At 37.2% G+C, this 18,164-nt stretch overlaps 1 protein-coding gene across 2 annotated transcripts in view; it reads right to left on the minus strand.

Moving 5' to 3' along the window:
* Positions 1–18,164, minus strand: part of CNTNAP5 (contactin associated protein family member 5) — a 1,056,232-nt gene that overhangs the window by 383,361 nt on the left and 654,707 nt on the right. For both annotated transcript variants that reach the window (XM_054575031.1, XM_054575030.1), the window contains exon 11: positions 8,746–8,852. In XM_054575031.1, coding sequence (XP_054431006.1) covers positions 8,746–8,852 — 107 coding nt within the window. The remainder of the gene's footprint in view (positions 1–8,745; positions 8,853–18,164) is intronic.

An 18,164-nucleotide genomic window follows, 5' to 3' on the forward strand; every position in this document is an offset into this window, starting at 1 on the left:
CTCCCATGAAAAAAATACTGTCCTAAGACATTTCTGTCTACCTAAGTCTGCCCTGTGTTCAAGTATGATCAATCCTTTAAGTACTCTTTCACACTTAGTTCTGCCTGTGCTGATCTCTCCCTTCAGGGAGTAGCAACCACCTTGCAGTCATTCTCATGCATGTAATCACACATGCCTTGTATTCTTATTTTAATGGATATTGGTCTTTTCTCCTGAAGGAGAGTATAAGCATATCAATAGCATGTAATAGTTTTTTAATTGCTTCATCCTGACAACAGCTACAACAAACACCAGTTAATGAACTATCTTGGAAGAGCAAATTCCAATATATTTCAATATTGCCAAAGTCATAGGTCACCTATAAAAGAGTGGTTTCTTTCTTTCCCTTATTGTCTTTTTCTCCAATTTTTTTAAAAATAGCTGTTGAGTCATTCAACAATTATCAGCCACAATAATGAAATAATCTTCATATCATTTAGGGATATCATTTGGACATTGGCGTGTATAATCTATTCCTGAAAACTCTTCCTTCTGCATTTTAGGTTACCACTTTTTTAGTTCTCTATGTTTCCCTTTTTCCTTTTTAGTTGTGCCTTATTGTATTTTCCTGAGTCCTTTAAAATGTGACACTAGCCCTGGCCAGTTGGCTCAGCTGGTTGGAGGGTTGTCTTATGCACTAAAGGTCTGCAGGTCCAATCCCAGTTAGGGTGCATACAGGAGGTAAATGATCATTATTTTTCTCTCACATTGATCTCTATCCCTCTCTCTCTCTCTCTCTCCCCTCTCCCCCACCCCATTCCTCTCTAAACATAACTTAGGACGAGGATTTAATAAATAAATAAACAATAAATAAAAAAATAAATAAATAAATAATAAAATATGACATCGCATGTTCCACCCTTGTCCTATCATACCTCATTGGCTTCATCTACTCCAAAGGCCTGAGCAACCATATACCCTGTGACTCTAATCTTCACCTGGACCTCTTTCTGGGGTTTTCCACTACTTATGCACAGTGAGCATCTCTCCATGCAAACACCATGTCCCAAACTGAATTAATGACAGCATCCACTAAGTCTCCTCCCCTGTCTACATGTCTTCTATATGTTTAAATAGTAGCTAACACAGAATAGATACTTTGCATTTGACAGATATCAAACTAAATACTTTACAGGGATTATTTTACTAAATCCTCATGATGTATATGCTAGGTTGACACTATTATTAACCCCATATTACAAATGAGAAAGGTTAAGCACATCAATCCCACATAACTTGCCCTGGGTTTTACGTGTTGTAAGTTGTTAGCCTTGATTTGATACTAGACTGTCAGGCTCAAACAGAGCTAAGAACTTAGTCACCACATACTTTATTCAGGAAGTCTTCCAAGCTAAAATACTAACAGTAATCCTTCTCTCTGCTGCATTTGATTTTTCTTCAAGTTTATTATATCTAATTTTAAATATTCCCTTAAAGTCATGTTGTATCTTTCTAACTTGCTCTGACTCTCATTATTTGCTGGCCACACAATTGCAAATAGCATCTAGTATCTCTCTCTTGCACCCATGTCTTCCAACTTTAGCGCATGCTCAACCATACCATCACAGTTCTACTTCCAAAAAACAATAAAAACGTAAACAACAAAATAAATATTAACAAGTCAGTTCCAAGCATCGAAATAAAAATAAAAAAAACTGTGGCTGCTTCTAGATGTCAACAGAGAAACGAGCTCCTTCTCAATCTACCATCTATCTTATGCCCAGGCTCCATTCCCTGTCTCTGCTTCTTCCTCCATTTCACCTTAGAATCTTGCTAAGATGGCCATCTCATTGCTTCCTCTTTGCTGCATGACTCTTCATGTCCCTCTGCTTTTGCATCTGCTGTTCACTCTTCCCTCCTCTTGCTCTTGTTCTTTCTCATCAGTCAAGTCTCTGCTCAAAGATTAGTTACTCTTAAAACTTCCCTAGAAATTGACAGTGTCCTTACCCCATTAACTTAACATAACTGTGTGCACATATATCATTTATCTATGTATGTACATAGCAAACGGCAGATTTATACTATGTTCCAGGGATTAGACAGGGGCTGGAGAGATAGAGGAGATTCAAACACCATCCTGTCCTTATGCTGTCCCCATCTAATAGCATACTACGTTATTTTTTTTTTCTGTTTGTCTATCTCACCAATTACTTAATATGCCCTCTATGTCACCAATCCTTGGGAACAGTTAGTACAAATTCCTTCCCTCAAGGAGTTTATCATATCCATGGATAGTTAACATGAATGAAAATAATGATGACACAAAAAAACTGGGGTTAGTGTTGCAAAACGAAGCGGGGTGTGAACTCAGCAATGCATTACTGCCTTTTCTATTCTTTTTTAGGTGTCTACTTGCAGCTGGGAACATCTTCTGATGACATTCAGAGTTAAATATGAAGATAAACTTTATTCAGATCTTAATAGGTAACCCACAGAATAATTTAAAATATTCGTTGATATAAGCTAAGAGACATGAGTGATATTTTTAAATGAATCCCCTTATTAGCAAAATCTTTCACTCTTCCAACCTTTTGTTTGAACCATAAAGTGCCATGCAGTTATATGACCATGTACCTATTTTAAAATAGCAAAAGTGTTATTCCTCTGTGATGACTACTTCAAGGTGTGATAACCAGACAACTCGATATGCTTCCAGTCAATATTTGGCTATTGACTGCCCAATGGGAGAAGAGCTATATCAGGCTTGTGAGAGAAAGTTGACATCCTCTTGCCAACCTGAAAAATGACCTAAAAGGCATTATTATGATGTTATAGAAGTCACACATTGAAAGGGGTTACCAAAGGCTGAGGAATGGTGAAGAGACCCTGTAAGGGCACGTGTGAATACCATCAGGCACAGCTATTGAGAATATCGAGCAAAGTCCCACTCAGGAGGAGACACATAGATAATAAGTAAGTGTTTATATCATATACTGAGTCTACTCACTATGAGACCAATAATCAAATGTACAATCACTGACCTCAGATGTGCTTTCAAAAGGTACTTCTTGAATGATAAAATAAGATTCTGTGGAAACAATCTTATTCCTATTGTACAAGTCATCTAAAAGCAAAACAAAACTTTCATCCAGAACTCACCATGATGATCAACAATAATTTCCACTTCAAACAGAGAAGGTAAAAGAAGATGGCAGGAAATGTTGATTATAATATAAAATGCACCAAGGTTTTAAGAAAGCAAGTTAGCAATATGAAGTAAGGTCCTTAAAACTATTCATAATCTTTGAGTGAATAATGTCATTTCTAAGGCTAATTCAAGAAAACAATAGGCATGTGGGGTTAAAAAATAAGCAAAAGATGCTCACTGGAAATGTTGGCTATAATAATATGTATTTGGAAAAAAACACAGGGACTCTCCTGTCATAAAGGAAAATATTAAAATGGTTATATAAAAATGAAAGTGTTATTAAATAGACTATTGTGTAATCATTAAAGTGGTATTCATAGATATTTGAATAACATGTGAAAAGCTTTGGTCATAATAGTAAGTGAACACAGATTTCCCCAAGGAAAAAGTGCTTTACAGGGATCCCATTTGGGCTTCAGGAATAAATTAATAAAACTATTCATTTTCCCTGTCTTCAGTCAAGAAAACAGCTGCTTTGTCCCAAAACAACATATATATCTTATCATAAGGTCTTGGCTCTTGACAGATTCTGTTTTAAATAGGCTTTCCTATCCCTTATGTGCATTCTAATCTTAGCTTTCTTCAAGTCCTAACACATCTTACTTCTGTGATAATTTCATGATTATCCTAGAACACAAAAACTTTCTCACCACTGTCTTCTATAACTGTACTTTCAATTAGGGTATCATAATATTATAGTGTGTCTATAATGATATGAAGAATGTCATGAATGTCACATCACTAAATTCAGGTATAATAAGTTCAGGTACAAGTGTCTTATTTGAGAAAGGAGATCAGATATAGGGGTTAAGCACCTGACATCTGCAGCCAGATTCTCCCCATTTGAGTCACCACTCCAGCACTTACTAGCTATGTGGTCTTGAAGAAGTTATGTATGTTATCTGGGACTCAATGTGCTCATCTATAAAATAAAAATGATAACAATACCTATCTCAGTTTAATCATTATTATAGACTGATCCATACATTAAGCTCTCATAATCAAAAACATCTTTCTTTTAATCTTAACTTGGATTTCTAATTAGGTGGACAATAACTATACCATGACCAAGATATACCCTGAGTATGTAGAAGTTTGGATTTAAATACATAACTTCTAAACTTGCACAGTGTATAAAAGTAATAACCATGGTAATTATGTCTGGTGATCTCAAGGCCCTGAACATTTGTTGGGTTGCTATGGTTTGATTTGAACTGTAAACTTTGTTTTACTTTTAGTTTACTGTTGTGGAGAAGGAAATACAGCTTAGGAAAATTTCTAACAAAGAGCAGTTGACAGGCATGATACAATAATGTTCAATGAAAGCTCATGGTACAAGCAATGATCTCATGTTTTCTCTTCATTTGGGGAAGCTGCCACTGATTGGATAGGAATTGCTCACACATTCATCACTTTCTTCTTAAAGAGGTGGTTTTGATCAAGGCAAATTTGAAAAGTAACCTGACTAGCATACCCAAGTTTTTTATGTGACACCAGCTAAAGAGATAGGAAAATTGAAATAGAAAAATGATACATCTACTTTTGACAACAAACTGCCATGTTAAAATACTCAGAATTTTAATTTTGTCATTTGTCAGAGAGTCCATTGGACCCTTGTTCCCCTCACCCAGATGTGCACGGACTAAACAGACAAAAGTTAATTCTATCTGTTCTAAGTCAGCTCTGTTGGCTTACATTAACTGGAAAGAACCAAATATATATCTGTATAGTATATGTATATGTAGGAGTATATGTAGGTATATGTATATGTATATGTGTATAGTATATGTAGGAATATACATATATTCCTAAAGAGCTTAAAGGGACAAAAGACTAAAAGGACACTCAAGAAATAATCTTTTATAAAAATTCTGGACATCTTACATTTATTATTCTGATTGTAAAAGATTGCTTCAAGAAAATATGCCCCAACACATCAAGAACATTGCCATTTCCACAAGAGCAGAATCTTCAACTTGCTCGTTCTATTGTTATGTGAGGGTATCCTGTGTGTTCTTTTTCATTTTGGCAGCTTGCATCTTTGATGCCCCGCGTATGAGACACATGCTTGTTAAAGGCATTAAAGCATAGCTTAATTTACTCAGTTTACAAAATGACACAAAGCAATGGCCCTTACCTAGTTGGTGGTGACGGGGGTAGTGAGAGAAAGCACATGTTCTTAAATTGCACAGGCATTAAAAGTGTACTTGTTAAACCTCATTGTTACACAAGTGCGTCTCCTTTGTCCTGGCTGGGTTTCCAGAAATAAGCAAGGGGCTTCTTATTGTTGCAGCCAACAGTGTAAGAACTGAACAACTTCACAGGAAGGGGGAAAGGAAGGTGGTATTGATTAGTTTAATGTGTTGACTCTACAGCTCATCAGCTTGACAGTGTTCATTTAACTGTTAGCCCCTCACCTGCATCAATTTATTTTTTAAAGCTAAAAATATACTATTTTAACCTGATGGATGAACAAAATTAAAGTAGAATAGAATTCATAGAGGCAAATTCCTTGAAATATTGTTAAATTCCTTTAGAAAAAAATGAAAGTAATAAGCTCTAAAACTCATAGAAATGATGGCATGAAATTTGCCTCCAAATTATGTAGCTTTGACTTAAATCTTCCTCAGTGTTCTCTTGGCTCACTAATAAATTGAAGGCCATTCCAGTTGCCTCTGAGTTTCTTACAAGGACAGTGCCATTATAGTCTAGATGGTCCTTTATACATGGCGGAGCAAGAGTAGGTTTACATTTGTGAATACACAAAACACAGTATATTTTTGCATTATTATTAATTATAGTATTATTTTTCCCATAAAACAACTGTAAACCTACTTTGCTCCTCCCTGTATGTCCTACAATGTTTGTTTGTTTTTTATACAAGTATGCATTATTTTTGTCTATTTAGGAATAATATTTCTTGAACCAGATTCACCACTTATATATAGATCAGTATTTATTGGAAAGCTTAAATAAAAACATGCAATTTTAACATTTAGAGGTCCAGCAAAATTTTCTTAGTTTTCTTTCATAGAATCTGTGAAGAAATGGAGCTCTGGAATAATGAAATTATGTATTTATTCAAGTAGGAGAACTAGGTAAAATTTAAATCCAATCTCTCTCCATCCAGAGTTCTTTTCACTGTTCCAAATTTCTAATAGAAAAATTTAAATAAGGTACTTTGTTATAGAGCAAGCCAGTGTTTTCCATTTCCCCAGGCAACTAAGGTCAATAACAACATCATCCCATGATACTATTGGGCTATTTATTCTCTGATATGATTCAAACTCTCTGTGGACACTGTTGGTGAGTGCTACTTTCCACAATAGAGAAGAGGGCACTGATTGGCTGAGGGGTTCTCCAAGGATGAGGACTTTGACATTGCTCACCCCATATAAAAGTCTTACTTCAGCCCAGCTGATACCCACTACTCCCTTTCTGTATCTCTTAGCATCATTCCCACAATAACAGAAACTCAAAACTGTTGAAGTCTTCTGGACAACTCTGGCCCTGGTGTGGCCAAATACATTTCTAAAAGGTCCTTCCCCCATTTCTCTAACTTCTACATCAATTTCAAATTTCACATTTTTTCTTTTTTTCCCTTTATACCCACTTTATAAAAAAAATGTGTTTTTCAATTACAGTTGTCCCCATTTTACTCCCATTACTCTCCCATGTCCTACCCATCACCCATCTTCCACTTTCAATTCTGACCCCCCCCATTGTCTTTGTCCATGGGTCTTTTATACATGTTCCTTGACTTGACCCTTCCTCTTTTTCTCCCCATTATCCCCCTCCTCCCTGCCCTCTGGTCACAGTTTTCATGAAACAAACCATAACTAATGCTGGCACCTTCCAATTATGTCTTTCTCAACATAATTTGGTATACTATTCCCTAAAGGGCAAGCATTCTCTATGTTGTCATGCTTTTTTTTCCTTGCAATTTTTTTTTACTGAGATATAATTGACATATAACATCATACAGATTAGGGAGAAATAGGTTTACAGCTCTGAACATGCAAAACAGAGTTTATTCTTTTTTAAATCATTTTTTTATTGTCATTCTATTATAGTTGCTCCAATTTTTCCCCTTTGCCCTCCTTTGCCCATAATACACCGTGATCCCACAGTAAATTCCTACATTGTTGTTCATGCCCATGGGATATTCATACATGTTCTTTGTCTAGCACCTCCCCTTTCATTCCACCATTATCCACCTCCCTTCTCCCCTCTGGTCACTTTTAGTCTGTTTCATGTTTCCTGTCTGTGGTTTTATTTTGTTCATTAGAGTCTTCTTATAGGTTATATCATATGGTATCTGCCTTTCACTGGCATTCTTATTTCACTTAACACAATATTCTCTAGTCCCATTCATGTTGTCACAAAAGGTAGGAGTTCTTTCTTTCTGCTGTATAGTATTTCCTTGTGTAAGTGTACCAGTTTTTTTGATCTGCTCATTTACTGATGGGCACTTAGGCTGTTTCTAGCACTTGACTATTGTAAATAGTGCTGCTATGCATACGTTCTTTTGAGTTGGTGATTAGGGATTCTTTGGGTATGTTCCCAGCAGTGGAGTCACTGGGTCAAAAGGCAGTTTCCATTTTTAGTTTTTTTAACAAAATTCTAAACTGATTTCCACAGTGGCTGCACCTCCAAGAGGACTATAAAACTATAGAAATCAGGGCTCATGTTACTCATTTATTTATATTCCTCATCCCTTCATTTTTTGAAAGCTCTAGCCTTTCTCTTTCCCTGTCTCTTCTCCTCCACTTTTCCTCACTGTCAGCACAAATCAGTCACATGAAAACTATTTGCAGATTCAGTTTTCTTTTTCTTTCTTTATAACCTATTCCCACCAAAAGTTCAGCTCAAGCTTTCTATCTGAAGCTTCCCAATTACTGACATATAGACATCAGTACTTATCACCAGTATGATGGTTGAGCTCTCTCAGATCTCATGATAGGATGCCACTTCTTTCTCTTTTGAATATAGGTGTGTCTATGTGAATGTTAGTGGAGGTAATGTTTGCTACTTACAGGTAGAAGATTTTAAAACATTTTCCCCTGTGCTTTCTTCTTCATGCCATGGCAACCTTCCAGATGATGGAGGCTGTCAGCATCCTAGATTGAAGACAATGCAAAAGGGGGCCATTTGCTAATGTGCAATGAGCATGGAACATAGGAATGGTAAAACTGCTGGTGACTTAGGACCTGGAGATGTAAGATTGCTTATCATAGCATAATTCAGCCCATCAAGACAAAACAGTTGACTTAATACCTTGCCTCTGTGCATCTATATAGTGCCTTATCTTGCCTCTACCTCAACATTTCAAATTCCCTATCTGCCTTCCTGGTAGACATATACTCCATAAGAATATGGCCTATATCCATGTATCCTCCATGCCCACCATAGTGTTTTGCATATTGTATCATCTCAAGAAATACATGGTGAATGAATGAATAGAAAGTACACATCCCATGTTGACTACATCCTTAAGGTAATGTTGGCATTCCTGGATTTTGTCCATTCTACTGTGGATAAACATTAAATCTACTCACAGTGATGGCAGGTGGTGCCAATGTAACTGGTGTCACTGCAGTTACAATAGAAGGTAGTCCAAGACTGGGAACAGCTTCCTCCATGTTCACAGTAGTTTGGCAAACACCTAATAGGAGATAAATAAAAGCAATCAAAATAAACTAAATCATTTGAAATAAAGAGAAAACAAAGATGACACATCCAATTGCATGAATTGGTAATGTTAAGTGGTCTCTTATACTTCTCTATACTTATACTCTCCTATATATATACTTCTCTATACCTATAACAGTCTTCAAACTAATATTATATATCATAAGAGGTTGGTCCAACTGTTTGGTAATGAAGGCTGAGAGCATATCTAGGCAATTAAGTTAAGGATTTCAACACTGGGGCAAAAATCTCATTAACTTGAGGTTAATATGAATGGGTCAGAATCTGTAAGGTTTTTCATTTTCTGCAGAACAAAATGTACAAATATTATAATTGTATACTTTGGAAAGGTTTTGTATTTTTAATGCTTATTTTTTATTTATTGATTTTACAGATAGAGAGGAGAGAAGAGGAAGGGAGAGAGAGAGAAAGTGAAAGAGATTGATATGCTGGCTGTTCCACATATTTATATAATAGTTGGTTTATTTTAAAAAATAAATCCTTACCCAAGGAATGTTTATTGGTTTTAGAGATAAAGGAGGGAAGGGAGAGAGAAATTGATGTGGGAAAGAAACATCAACATTTGCTTCCCAAATACTTAATACTGATCAAACCCCCACCTGGGGATCAAACTTGCAACCTGGGTATGTACCCTGACCGGGGATTAAATACACAACCTTTTGGTGTATGGAACAACACTCCAACCAACCAAGCTACCCAACCACAGCTGGTTGATTCTTGTCTGTGCCTTAACCAGGAATCATCTGCAATTTTGGCCTATCGAGATGATGCTCTAACCAACTGAACTACTCTGCCAGGGCCTTGGGTTTTTCATTTTTATTTATTATTTATTATTTTTAAGAAAAAGTGAACATCTTTGTTGTAATAGTAACAAAGATGTGAATATGTAAATGTGCATTCTAAATTTTCAGTGTCAAACTTATTTGGCTTTGGGGTCTTTTTTGAGCAATATATCTTACGGAACCAGGATTTTGGGATTTCCCCCTGGGAAGCACTATTCTAGAGGGACACTGATTATCTCTCCAGAAGACTTGGTGTGTCAGCATTTTCTGAAGATAAAAACATACTGGCATCATTGTGAAATGAAATTAATTATTACAGTTTAAGGAACTCAATCAACTCTCATGAAATTTAACCTATAGACTCTCCCTTTATCAAAGATTTAGTACAAAAACACTTAGTGGTGACATCTGAATGTGTTTACATAGTTTGTGGATTTGACATATTTTCCCTTTGTTTTTATTGTTGACACTAATACAGATGCCCCAATTTTCCACCCCTTTTCCCTGCACTAACCTCTTCCTCACACCCCTCCCCTCTGGCTGTCACCACGCACTATTGTTTGTATCTATGAGTTATGCATATATGTTCTTTAGCTGAAGGGGAAAGGTACAGAAAAATGCACTCGTTATTTCTATGTTTCTCTTTTGGAGGATGGCCAGGAATCTATTCTAAAGTATTATTTTTAAAATGCAACATGAAATTTGAAAATGTGTACTTGCTCATTTAACATTCAGAGAAATGATATAATTTTTAAAGTGCCAATACCACCCTGAAAATGAGGCTTTTACTACTAATACTAAAAACACTATAACTATTCTAAAAAGTATTTTCATCATACACATTAAGAACTCTGTAACATTCATATAATTTGACCTAGCAATTACACTTAAATAGCTATCTTAAGGATATATTTAAAAATATGGAAACCATGCATGTTAATTATCATTATTCACAGTGTTTTTATGGTGAGTCAGGATAACTGTTCAAGATATACTACATGAAACTAATGTGCTATCATAAAGCTACTACAAGTGATGTTCACAAATGGAATTATAATGGACTGGTACTGACTTGATTATGTAGAAATTCAAGATGTAAAGCATGGCCTCAACAAAATAAGACAAACATTTTATATTGCGAAAATGATAGGAAACCAAATGTTAAGGGTTCTTTGTTCTAATGGGAGTGAAAGCAACGTTCATTTTTTTTTGTTTGTTTGTTTTATTTTGTTTTGTTTCTGGACAAAGATCATAAACTTTAAGATCACATATACCTAAGTTTAAATCCCAGCTCTACCATTTGCTACATGGTGTCTTTGGGTAATTTTCTTCATCTTTTACAATACATGAATTAAAATCTTGATACCATAGGCCTTGTTACTACTAAGAGATAAGCCAGCAAGTGCTCAATATTTTTAATGGATAAAATTAAGAGTAAAAAGAATGATAAATAATGAAATCTTGAAATCCATCTTTACAGGAAAAAAATACCATGAATTTAAAAGGGGAAAAAGTGTAAGCAATGAAATTACAGCAGTGGTATAATACTATAACAGCATTTATTGTGGAGCCACTGAGTAAGGTAATTACCTTAAATGTCTTACATAGGTAAGAAACCCTCCAGCAATGATTGTTTGAAAGCCTGGAAACTAATATTCCTGCATATGTTTAGACATATTATTAGAAAATTTCTGCTCAGCACAGCAAACATTCAATTGTGCTGACAGTGTTTATGTTTGGGAAGAGCTTATTGGTAACACCTTGGTATCCCACTATAACTTAAAGAACAGGGAAAAAATAGGATCAGCAATTTTTCTGTGAAAAATGTTTACAAAAACCAATAAATAAATAAACCAAAAATTGGTCTCTTTCCTACTCCAAATGCTACCTTTCTTCTTGGTTTTTACTCATAGCTCCTGGTCTTGTTGGAAAAGGAAATAAATAAGCTTGTCCACCAGATAAACCATAGTCCCCACCACCCATTAACACTGTGCTGTGGGAAGTTACATTAACTTGAAGCATCTGTGTCCTCATTTACAAATTCCAAGCCCTAATAGAGAGCCTTGGAATTAGTCTGTGAATAAATGCTCACCTGCCCCACACCATATTTTCTTTTGCATCCCATACCTCTCTGCTCCTAAATTTTGCTGATTTTGCAGTTTTTTCTCCATAGTTTCTTCTCTGAAAGTGTCAAGATTTTACATGACCTCTTCATACCCTGTCCCACCCATCCGACTTCACTCCTCCACCCCCCCCACACACACACAAACACACAGATTCCATGATTAGCAAAATATAGTATTACCCCTACCTTTCTTCCTCAATAAAAGGTTACTTGCTTTAAAGATGGGAAGCTGAGCAACGCAAGGCAGGTCAGTAGGTTCTTACCCTATAGTTCTTTTGGTTTTGGCACCAACAGAATTCAGATCAGCCTCTTCTTGATGGTTGACATTATATAGTAGGAAACTCAGTGGCAATGTTTTCAGCCATGAGGAGAAAGTTTGTTGTTGTTGTTGTTGTTGTTTTGTGTGTGTGTGTGTGTGTGTGTGTGTGTGTGTGTGTAGAGAGAGACAGTGAGAGAAAGCAAGTTAAGGTGCAGCTTGCAGGAGGAAAGAGTGAGATGGAGAGAATCCTGACAGTATTTGTATGGCTGGTTCCTGTTGTTCCAAAGGCTTGGTTGAACTCCTGAACTTTGTGAGGGCTAGCTGTTTAATCTATATTAAGTTCTGCGAGATACCCCAAGATACGTCCAGGAGAACCCCCACTTCATTCAAGCAAGTTCAAGTTGGAATTCTATTACTTTCATCTAACAGAATCTTAACATTTGGAAAATCAGCATTCTATAAACAAACAAACAAAAAAATAGAAACACCTTCTCCTTAGAATCTGTAGTTTAAAGTATTTTAAAATTCGTAATTGCCAAATTGAGTTGGGCATGCAGGAGGAGGGATCTTGGGGAAATGTAAGAATATGTGACATTTTGAGCACATCTTTAATAAGCCTCACACAGACCTTTGTACTGAAGTGTTAATAAACTCAGTTTACCAATGAAAATGTTGGCTAGAAATTCATTTCATTGAGGTCACTCAAAAAAATAAAAAAATCAATATTGTATTTTTAGTAGAGAAAATGAATACTTGGTTATGGGAAAACCTGACATCTCTAGGACGACAAAAAAATGAATGAATACTTATAGGACTGCCTTGGGGTTGGTTCATTCCGGTTCAATAAACACTGTAATTAAAAGAACTCATCTGTAAAGTGGACATTCAAAATAAAAGATGCATAACCCCAATTCATTTATTTTAAAAGGGCAGCCTTATGAGTATAATGTTCATATTATTTAAGCAGTTCATTTTAGCTGGTGCTTTCTTTCTTTTTATTTCTACTTGGTATAAACTGAGCAGCTAAGACATGAATCCAGAAAGACTAGTGTAGAACTACCAAAGTGGAAAGAATGTATTAAGTTTGAGTGCAATCACAGTCTTATGTGTAGCAGGTTTAATTCAAACTGCTCAGAGATAAGCACTTTGAGCACATACCTGTTTTCTACAATCCTAAAACTGGATGGCAGAGGAGTAGGTGGAAGCTACACTAACCTCTTATCAGGACCAATTTGGAATTACAATGAAATTGTAAAGAAATCGGGCTGGAAAAAAACTGAGCCCTAGCTGGAGTAAAGCCTTATAACCAAGGACAGGAGAAAACACTTCACCACAAGGAGACTGATAGGGAGTACAGAGGAATTGTAAGAGAGCTGGCTGGGAACCATGGGCAGAAGCTGAAGTTCCAGAGGGATATTTCAGTGGCCAGGAAATTCCCCCTGAGAAGTATGGTGTCTAAATTCCAAGCTGGGCTCCCCAGTATATAACACCAGAGCTGTAAAGGAACTCAGATAACATACAGCTGTGAGTAGCAACAGAAGTTATGACTTCCAGGGAGAGACTGAGAGAGACTGGGAAGTCTCTATGCAAACTAAAAAGTTTTTGCATAGCAAAGGATATCAGCAAGAAAATAAAAAGACAAACCACAGAATGGGAGAATACATTCACTGATATATCTGATAAGGCGTTAATACCCAAAATTTATAAAGTACTTACAAAATTCAACACCAAAAAAACAAATAACCCAATTAAAAAATGGACAAAAGACCTGAGTAGACACTTCTTCAAAAAGGACATACAGATGGCCAATACACATATGAAAAAATGCTCAATGTCACTAAGCATCAGAGAGATACAAATGAAAACGTAATGAGACACCATCTTACTCCTTCAGAGTGGCTATCATCAATAAGTCAACAAACAACAAGTGCTGGTGAAGATATGGAGAAATGGGAAACCTTTGAACTGTTGGGACAAATGCAGATTGTTTGAGCCACCGTGGAATGCAAAATGGAGATAACCCCCAACATTAAAAATGTATCTATCTTTTGACCCTGCAATCCCACTTCTGGGAATATATCCAAAAGGACACAAAACACTAATTCAAAAGAACATAAGCACCCTAATGTTTATTGAAGCATTATTTTCAATTTCCAAGCTATGAAAGCAGACCAAGTGTCCATCAATGCATGAGTGGAAAAAAAAAAACTATGGGACAAACACAATAGAATTCTCTTCAGCCATTAAAAAGAAGAAATGTTTACCCTTTACAACAGTATGGATGGACATGGAGAACATTGTGCTAAGTGTATAAGCCAGTCAGAGAAAGTCAAATATGATATGATTTCACTTATATGTGAAATTTAATGAACAAACTAAACTTTCAAGGAAAATGGGTCAGGCTCATAGTTGGAGAGCAAGATGACACTAGTGGAAGGTAGGGTTATGGGGTGGAGGGATTTAGCAAAAAGGAAAAAGGACTCATGGATATAGACAACAGTGTGATGATTGCTGGGGGTGATAAGGGTTTAAGAGGACTAAATGGCAATGTAAGAAAAATACAGTAAAGATTAAAAGAAATAAATAAAAAATAAAATCTTTTTTTTTACTTTTTATATTATTTCACAAATATTTTATTTATTATTTTTTTTAGAGAGGAAGCAAGGGAAGAAGAGGGAGAGAAACATCTATGTGAGAAAGAAACATCAATTTGCCTCCTCTTGTATGTGCCCATCCAGGGACCCAACATGAAACCCAGGCATGTGCCCTGACTAGGAATCAAACTGGCAACATTTTGCTTTTCGAGACAATGCCCAACAAACTGAACTACACAACTCAAGGCAATTTAATTTTTGTAAATGTTACCCGAACTGCTCTTGACTTACCCCTGAATTTCAACTAACCACTCTTCAGCATTTTTTCATTACACAGGTTTTTGCTTAGATTAACTTCCTGAAATAGAGGTTCATGGACATTTTGTCCCATATATCTGCCCTCAAGTTCTCTACCCCATCACTGACTTTTTAAAAAAAAAATTATTTATTTTTTCAAATACATTTGTCTCCGCCTTCCTCCCACCTCTTTCCACACTTTGGCTTTCTACATGAGCCCTTGCTATATGTTCCTTGACTTGCCCCTTCCCTTCCTTTTCCCCTGCCCACCCTTTCCTCCTTCTTTCTTGTCTCTGTTGATTTCTTTTTTCTTTCAGTGTTGCTGGTCTTATTTTCCTTGCATCTTTGCTTTGTTGGTTAGGTTCCGCTTATAGGTGAGATCATATGGTATTTGTCTTTTGCCCCCTGGCTTATTTTGCTTGGCATAATGCTCTCTAGTTCCATCCATGCTGTCACGAAATGTAGTAGTTCTTTTTTTTCTTTATGCTGCATAGTATTCCATTGATAACAATTCACATGCAACTGGATCTGAATGGTTGTGTCATCTTTTGGTGTACAATGTTTAACAGAACACTTATAGCATGAACACAACATTTTTTTTCACACTTCTCAGGAGAAGTAACAAACTAGTAAAATATATGTGTCATTGAAGACTTAGAGGGTGGGACAGACACATTGGAAGCTTCCCACCTCTTAATAAAAATAGAGTGTGCATTCTGAAGAGAGATAAATGAAAGAATTTAAAGAAAGCTAGAGAAAAGTTAGGAACAGAAGGGGAAAAACAATATAACAGGGAAAAAAGTTATATAGAAATCTCATATAAGAATTTATATTTTTCCCCAAATTAATATTTTTCCAAAAGATCAAGGCCATTGCTAGCTGGGCCTGTGGACAATCTAGGTAAAAAATTTAGTGGGAAGAAGAGTTCTCCACAGTGGTCCATGGACCTCAGTAGGGCTTACAATCCAGCCTGCAGAGGTACGTGGTTCTGGCTTCACTGTTGGCTTTGTGATGTGCTGGTTTAGTCACAAGAAGATATGAAGAGACAAAATGCCTCTCTTTAAAGGTTGATGCACAACCAAGACATTCTTCAAGGAAGGAAAGTGATTTTACAAGATCTGAGAAGACTGAGCCACTTGCAAACCTAGAGATAAAGTTTATAAGAATTTAAACCTGAGCCTAGTTTCAATCATCCTGTCAAGCACAATTTCTCTCCTTTGTCATATGGGAAAACAGAAGGTCTCCTAACATTCTCCTTGAAAAAGATCAGAGTGGTCATTTCCCTCAGATAGCTTTAGCTGAGACTGAGCACAAGCTTCCAGTTGAAGTGAGTGAGTCCTTAGAAAAGCAGTACTAAAGCAGTGGCATTCAAGATACATTTGGAAAATGAAGTCTGTTATCTTCTTTTATAATTTAGAAAGTTTCATAGAAGAAATGTGAATTTTTGGCTTTCCTTAAACAAAAATCATATTATAGAACAATAGCTATAGCAAATCTTATGACTTTATATACCAAGTTTGTATTTTGAGTTCAATCTTCTCTCCTGAATTCCATACTTCATAAATTCAGCTGCTTGCTTCACAACTCCACTTGAGTGTCTAATAAATATTTCCAAAATTTTCATGTCCAAATCTAAATTTATGATCTCCTACTATAACAGAATAGGTCAGAGCATAGGTCCCAGAGCAGGTGGACACCACCACCCCCCACAAATCCTGCAAAAAGCAGAAAGTAGGGTGGAAAAGAGTGCCCACAGAACAGAAAGCACAGTGTTTGAGGCACATTACGTAACAAAGGGAGATTACAGCCCATGACATCCTGAAGGGAGGAGCTGTCGAAGAAGGCTGATGTCTAGGCAGGGCAAACTGTGAATGTGACTGAGAATGCCTGGCAGAGTGACTTGGCAGAGTGACCCATGACAGCCAGGTGGAAAGCTCATTCACTGCCTGTGTGAACTATGGGGGCTGGATGCCCACCCAGGATGCCCAGTCATGGCTGGAAACTTCTTGCCCTGACTAAAAATGGCAGCTGAAAGAGGGTCAAAGACACAAGGGAGCTGAAAAAAATGGTGGACTCTAACACACCATAGGAAGATCCAGATGTTTGACTGTTCAGGAAGTTCTGAGCCAAGCCTTTAAAATTGGAGCTTATCAAAAAACACAAAGGTCTATTTGTGAGTCTCTCTGCAGGGCTGGAGGTCTTGAGGCCTATTGGAAATATCCTCAGTGCCCCTCCAGCACAGAAGACAGCGACAGAGCTGACAACACTACAGGAGACCTGCCTGGCCAAGCACAGAGAAACACTGGTGAATTGTTGGCTGGAATAAAGGTAACTCCAGAGGACAGAAAATGACACTGCAAGGACTCAGGCTGGAGCACATAGATTTGTGGGGGATGCTTGGAGCTGAACTGTGACTGGGAATGCTGAGCTGCAGACTTCTACATTTTTAAAGGACAGTACTTTTGAAGAGCATGTTCTGAAACTGGTCTGACTTGGCAGAGGGAAGCAGAGCTATTCATTTTGGGGTGTTTTTAAAGGGAGCTGTACTTAATGACAGAAAGGCTCACACTCATGTTCTCTCTCTCTCTCTCTTGCATGCTTGGTACAGAGAAGTCACTCTCTTGGTACAGGAGATCTTGGTACAAGAATTTGGAGTTTCGTGCAGGCTCTCTTCCTCCTGTTTTTGGCATTTAGACATTCTGGGTCTCTGGTCCAGCTCCCCACACAGACAGAAGTGCTAGTGGGACCAGGAGCTGTGGGGTCCAGTAAGGTCTTAGACCCTACAGAAGATGGAAGCCCATTCCTGGAGGCAGGGTCCTATGCAAGGATGTGTGCCTCCTTGGGCTCCAGCATCTTGGACATCATGATCCAGTGTAGCACAGCAAATAGCTCCTAGACCATTCCATGGAGACTGAGAACAGTACACCCCAGATCCTGAAGGAGGGAGCTGCCTCAAGAGGATGGTGACTCTGAAAGTCACAAGTGCACATTCCAGAGAGGATGGAGATCTGTTTGTGTGACCAGCTTAAGGACAGATAAGGAAATGGGGAACTTCTGGGCATGGTTTGGGCTTGTAGACTTTTGGGGAGCAAGGGATTTACTTGGTCTCTTGGGAAAGTAGGGCTCCAAGCAGGAGTGCTCTCAGCCCCCTGAGTTTGAAACCCTGTTAATAAAAACCTGTTTCCTTCAACACGAATTGTTGAGTCAT

This window comes from Pteronotus mesoamericanus, unplaced genomic scaffold (genome assembly GCF_021234165.1).
Source record: "Pteronotus mesoamericanus isolate MK-2021 breed Mesoamerican mustached bat unplaced genomic scaffold, CSHL_Meso_final contig_27, whole genome shotgun sequence".
NCBI classification, from domain to species: Eukaryota; Metazoa; Chordata; class Mammalia; order Chiroptera; family Mormoopidae; genus Pteronotus; species Pteronotus mesoamericanus.